General features: G+C 48.3%; 1 protein-coding gene across 1 annotated transcript in view; it reads left to right on the plus strand.

Annotated features, from left to right (window-relative positions):
- The first annotated feature begins 253 nt into the window (after positions 1–253).
- CCDC138 (coiled-coil domain containing 138) overlaps positions 254–6,465 on the plus strand; it is a 45,993-nt gene continuing 39,781 nt past the window's right edge. Inside the window, 4 exon segments of the mRNA XM_024757970.1 lie at positions 254–260; positions 1,524–1,646; positions 3,347–3,555; positions 5,553–5,711. Coding sequence (XP_024613738.1) covers positions 254–260; positions 1,524–1,646; positions 3,347–3,555; positions 5,553–5,711 — 498 coding nt within the window.

Raw genomic sequence — 6,465 nt, forward strand, 5'->3', positions numbered from 1 at the left:
AAATTGCTGTAAGTTAATTATGAATTCATGGAAATTATTTTCATATATTTAACTGATGGTTTTATCATCTTTAAGGTAAGCAGTCTGGGTGTAATTTCAAGTTACAAGTTGAAGCTTGTGGACTGTGACTGTTTCTAACATTGGACAGTTTTTCCACAGTCCCTAGTTGTGATCTAGGGTGGAGTCGTAGAGCTGCCCAGCACAGGCTGCAGGTGTCTGTTGAATTCTTGAGATGGGGCTGGTCTGAATTGAGATGTGCTGTGAGTATAAAATACACAGCTGATTTTAAAGATGGATAAAAGAATGTAAAATGTCTTATTTTAAAATATTGATTGGGCTTCCCTGGTGGCGCAGTGGTTGAGAGCTCGCCTGCTGACGCAGGGGACGTGGGTTCGTGCCCCGGTCCGGGAGGATCCCACATGCCGCGGAGCGGCTGGGTCCGTGAGCCATGGCCGCTGAGCCTGCGCGTCCGGAGCCTGTGCTCCGCAACGGGAGAGGCCACAGCAGTGAGAGGCCCGCGTACCGCAAAAAAAAAAAAAAAGAAAAAAAAAAATATATATCGATTGTATGTTAAAATGGCAGTGTCTTAGATATACTGGGTTAAATATAGCATATTGTTAAAATTTCATGTCTTTTTATGTTTTCAATGTGGCTGTTAGAATTTTGTTTTTTCTTCTTGCGGCACCGAAGGGCTTACGAGATCTTAGTTCCCTGACTGGGGATTGAATCCCGGGCTGTTGGCAGTGAGAGCACAGAGTCTTAACCACTGGACTGCCAGGGAATTCCCCAAAATTTTAAATTATCTTTTGTGACTTGCAGTATATTCTCTTTGAACAGCACTGATCTGGAAATGTCAACGTTCAGATGATCTTTTTGGAGAGAATACCTGGGATTCTAGTTCTGCTTCACCTTTTGCTGGTTATATCACCTGTCAGTTAATTGAACTTCGGGGTTCCGTTTTCTCACCTTAAACACTATTTCTCTTAGTTACAATTAGAGAAAGCAGTGCGTGTCGGATCTGCCGCACAGCAGCATCCAGGGTCAGAAGGAGGAGTGTGGAGCATCCACAGGGTGTGCGGTTTGCAGTTGAGCCTGTTTGAATGTGTAGAAGGGTCTTTGTAGTGAGTTTTCAGCATCAGTGATTGGTACTTTACATTTTTTCCTTTTGCTTTTTTAAACATGTTTACTGGACTTCCCTGGTGGCGCAGTGGTTGAGAGTCTGCCTGCCGATGCAGGGGACAGGGGTTCGTGCCCCGGTCCGGGAAGATCCCACGTGTCGCGGAGCGGCTGGGCCCGTGAGCCATGGCCGCTGAGCCTGTGCGTCCGGAGCCTGTGCTCCGCAACGGGAGAGGCCACGGCAGTGAGAGGCCCGCGTACCACAAAAAAAAAAAAAAAAAAAACATGTTTACTTGTTACGTTTTTCACAGTTGTTACGCTGTTAATATTTGAAAAGCAGTCTCACCTGCTTTAAATGCTATAGAAATCTTCCAGAATGCTGTGATAGAATTTTTTTTAAAGCCTAGATGAGGAACTGGATTCTTTTCAAGATTTAAAACAACAGGAAACAGAAGAAGAGTTCATTGGGAATGATCATAGGGTTAGTACCTCCGAAATAAACAAGCAGTCTTTTAAACAGATAAACAAAGGTAAGAGAAATACTCATTTTGGAACAGTCATTTAAACAGTAACTCTGTCAAGTAGGGCACATAAAGCTTACCCCATAGTAATAACCCTGGCTCTCAGGGGTCTGTGTTTCTGTGTCCTGGAGTTTTGTACGCCGTGAGCTGGTTACTGTGCTTGTCATTAAGCTAAAGGAGAAGAAAAAATAAACTTCATGATTTTCCAGTAGAATTTGTATGCTCTCAAAGTTTATCAAAAGCGCTTAATAATCAACTGAGTATTTTTATAATTTCTTCAGTTCTTTTTCATGTCAGTATTTGTTAGGAAGTGAGTAAAATTATGGTAGTAGGTGGCTGTTCCTTAAACGTTTTAGGAAAATAGTCCAGATCGCTTGAGGTCTGGCTTCCTTTGGCCCTGAGCCAGTAGTTGCTCTCTGTGTACCTGGCTGCCTATCCTAGTTTTGCCAGGATTTCAGGAAAAGAGGCAGCTGGGGTGGTGCCCTCCCCTCTTGGCTGCAGGACCCAGCTGCCCCTGGGAGCCTCTGCGTCTCCCGCACACACAGTACACTCGCTGCTCCGTCCTTCTCATCATTCGTCTCAGTGTGCGAGGAGCATGAAGAATACTGCCGGCTTGTGTTTCCTGCTGTGCGGTGGATTTTCCCACGGGTGACCATTGAACAAGTGCTGAGTGTGTGTAAAGGCTGACAGAACTAAGGAGTCTTCAGGCTGGTGCTGGGGGGACGGGAGCCCGAAGAGGGTGTCTCCCCTTGAAGGGCGTCTGCTGAGTGAGGGAAGGGAGACGTTTTCCTTTTAAACGTTCCTACTTTTTGTCTTGGCTCCCCAGTCTGTCCAAGACGGGGAGTACTGTGGGAGAGCCCTTCTTAAAGCCGGGGCGCTGCCCCAGCTGGAGGCCAATGCAAGGGAAAAGCACCGTGCTCAGGATTAGCAGAGCGTGAGTTCTGATAGCTCAGTGCTGGCGAGGAGCGAAGCAGGAGGACCGCGCCCTCCACTGCTGTCAGGGGAGCTGGTTAGCTTTGGGCACCATGCAGTGGACTCTGCACGTGTACCCGGCAGCCCTGCAGCGTTGCTGCTGATCGTGTGACCCAGGGGAGCGCTCACCGTGGGCGCCAGGAGCCAGGTGCAGGGCCGCCCGGCCTCTGCGCAGGCAGCACCGCTCAGGTGTCCGTGCGCAAAAAACACAGCACAGGTGAAGCAGTGGAGGGTGGTGAACCTGCCCCCATCGTTAATACAGGAACGTGTTATTTAACGGGGGAGGTTATAGAGGTTATGTAATTATATGATTATTTAACTACAGATGTTATATAAAGTTTAAAGACAGGCAAAACAAATAATTTTTTAAACATAAGTAGTAAAAATTAAGTGAAACAGTGATGAGCACTGTATTTGGGTTAGCGGTTAATTTGGTGTAAGGGAGAGAAGGGAATGTGCTCTGGAGTTTCTGAGGTAGCTTTCCATTTCTTGGCCTAGGTAGTTAATCCGTAAGTGCTTTCGCGCACTCATTTTTGGAGTAATCTCAGATTTACAGAGAAGTTGCAAAAAGACCACAAAGAATTCCTGTGTGGCCTCCATCCAGATTTTCTAAATGTTCACTGTTTGCTATATCATTCTTTCTCTCTGCATATAGTCCTTGAAACTTTTTAACAATACTATGAGGATACTTAAAACTATAAGTTAAGTTTTTAGTTTAAGTTTAATTTTCTTAGCAGTTGCTGAACCAACTAATTTGGCCTCAGATTCAAGGAACTGGACTGACTGCTGCAGTGACGCTAGTGAGTCTCCTTCGAAACGTGTCAGCTCGCCAGCGTCCAGAGCCTCACACAGGCAGGGTGTGCTTCCACGTCAGGTCAACCAGATGTACGATGAGTTACTCCAGATACACCAGAAACTGCAGGGGAGCCCTCGGGCCGAACCGAGCGTCCGGAAATGTCGATGTTGTCAGCGCCGAACGTTGAGGAAACACGAACACAGTTGTTCCATTTTGTGTTAAGTGTTTATTTCCATCCCATCCTTACTGAAGAAATAAAACAGAATTTGCTAGTAAAGTATGCTTTTTGAAGTAGGTGTTCTAGATTCATTGTTTTAAATACCTATATGTAAAAAGTTCTCCTGTCAGCTCTCACCAGAATTCAGTTCAGAACAGTGGCCTTTATCTTCTTTGTCTCTAAAGGATGTAATTCATGTCTTTCTCCAGCATCCTCTATGTGGGAGTACAGAAGGAAGCAGAAGTATATGTAAGGACAATTTGTGTTTGAAATTCTTCTAGTTGGAAATATATATATATATATATATATACACATATATATCGCGGGCCTCTCACTGTTGTGGACTCTCCCATTGCAGAGAACAGGCTCAGCGGCCATGGCTCACGGGCCCAGCTATATATATATATATTTTTTTTTTGCAGTACGCGGGCCTCTCACTGCTGTGGCCTCTCCCGTTGCGGAGCACAGGCTCCGGACGCGCAGGCTCAGCGGCCATGGCTCACGGGCCCAGCCGCTCCGCGGCACGCGGGATCCTCCCGGACCGGGGCACAAACCCGCGTCCCCTGCATCGGCAGGCAGACTCTCAACCATGCGCCACCAGGGAAGCCCATGTCTCACTTTTTGAGCACCCGTCAAACTGTTTTCCAAAGCGACTGCACCATTTTACATCCCACCAGTGCTGCACAGGGGTTCCAGTTTTTCTCTGTCTTTTTGATTCTAGCCATCCTAGTGGATGTGAAGTGCTGTCTTGTGGTTTTGATTTGCATTCCCCGATGGCTAACGGATTTCAATTTTGGACATGAGTATTTTGTGCCACCTGAAAGCACACAGGTGGAGATGTTAATAGGCAGTTTGGACTTGAGTCTGGAGCCTGGGAGAAAGGGCTGAGCACCGCGGTTTGGAAACAGTGAGTTGCGTGTGCAGTGCTTTTAGCCCCTGGGTGGATGGAACCAAGCAGAGGAAGTATGGAGGAAGAAAGCAGCAGTAATTGAAGGGCAGTGGAGCGAGTAGAGCCCGTGGCGGGGAAAGGGGACCCGGAGGAGGTGGTGTCAGGGAGGCGAGGAAGGAGGGGACCAGAGTGTGCGATGCGTGAAACCAGGGCTGGAGCGGGACCTGCGGGTTCAGTTATTGGGCAGCTGGTTCAGTAGGGGACGTGGGTTGAGGCCAGATGAAAGTATCAGTACATCGAGGAGTGACTGGGATGTCAAGAGGGCTCAGCAAACGTAGACAACATTTTAAAGAAGTTTGTGAGGAGGGGCGGCCAGTGGGCAGGATCCAGAGAGATTTCATTTCTGACGCGACGGGAGTGTTGGAAATAATAGAGCACTGAGTGGCAGCAGTCTCCCCAGGAGGCAGAGGCAGTGGGAGGCTGGCCTCCCTTTGTAAGGCTGCGTCCTCGCACTGTCTTCTGTTCCCCCATGAAGGCAGAGACGAGGCTGCCTGCACAGAGGCTGGAGGAGGTGATGGATTCAGGGTGGAGGGTGGAGAAGGTTTGCATAGGCACCGTGGGGAATGCGGGGAGGTGGGAGAGGATTTCTGGGCCGCACGGGAGCACCTCTTCAGGTATGAGGCTTTCTTCTCCAGGGGAGCTCAGCTGGCGTCGGGGCAGGGAAGGTGGCTGGAGGGCATCCCAGGCGATGGGAAGGGGAGGGGTGGTGGGCATCCCGGCGGGCACGGGGAGCTCTGCGGTGCTCACCTTGCTTGCACCCCAAATTCTCTCGAGTCCTCACAGTAGAATCTCACTGGTGGATCCTGCAAAGTACAGGGTTACCTGCATGCCGGTCTGGTTGTTGCCGCATCTGCGCTCACTTGGTTCCCATGCGTCCGAAACACCGTTCGATTGAGCTGCCATCTCAATGAATGAGACTCTCACTTGTACCGCTGGTACGTGTGCTTCTGAAAAACACTAAACTCTGCCCTTTCTATACAGTGTGGAACTGCAGCACAGCAGGAATTTGCTGAAGAGCTTCAAAAGCGAGAATGTTTTCTGGCTGAGAGAGAAGAGCTGCTCTTCAGACATGAAAGTGCCTTGAATAAACTTAAAGGTGTCAAAGAAGAGGTTCTTACAAGGTTCCAGATCTTGAAGGAGGTAAGCGCATGGCGCTGACTTTAGCGGGCAGGGCCCTCCTCCTCTGGTTTGGGCTCCCTGCTCGTTCGCATTTGCACATTTGCTCAGCCTTCCCGCCCTCACGTTGTTCCTGGACCAGTTGAAGGTGGGTTGCAAAAACCAAGACCCAGCACCCTAAGTCCTTCTTCCGTGCTGTGAATTGCCTCAGAATGAGGGTGTTCTCCACACCACTGTTGAACAGGAAATGCATGCTAATTATATAATTTAACTTAAAATACATACACAGTCCACGCTCACTTTCCCAGTGGGTCCCCAAATTGTCTTCTATTGCTTTTTGTTTTGTTCTCTGATCAAGGAACTAGACAAAATGCAGGCAAATCTCATTGGTTTCTCTGGATCTAGAGCAATCCACGTCACCATTTTTGCTTTTTCTGAGGCTTTTCTTTGAAGACTTTTGGCCTGTAGTCTTAAAGAGTGTGTCTTACTCTGTATTTGCCTGATTGTTTCCTAATGTTTATATTCAGATTAAATATTTTTATCGAGACTGTCAGGTAGGTTGTACGGTATTGTTCTTTGTTTCCTATCGAGAGATGGGTTACTATACGTGCAACTTATATAGAGGAGAATTTACTATTTGTTTTGAAAGCACATGCAGTCTCGCGATGGGCGCCGTGATCAAGAAAAAGAGTAGTCCCGGCCCCCAGGGTTCCCACGTGCTCCTCGTAGCTATCCGTCCCCCCCACCTCCCCGCAACCCCCAGCAAGCACTCTCCCCC

Source organism: Neophocaena asiaeorientalis, unplaced genomic scaffold, assembly GCF_003031525.2.
Source record: "Neophocaena asiaeorientalis asiaeorientalis breed wild unplaced genomic scaffold, Neophocaena_asiaeorientalis_V1.1 scaffold497, whole genome shotgun sequence".
In the NCBI taxonomy this organism is placed as follows: Eukaryota; Metazoa; Chordata; class Mammalia; order Artiodactyla; family Phocoenidae; genus Neophocaena; species Neophocaena asiaeorientalis.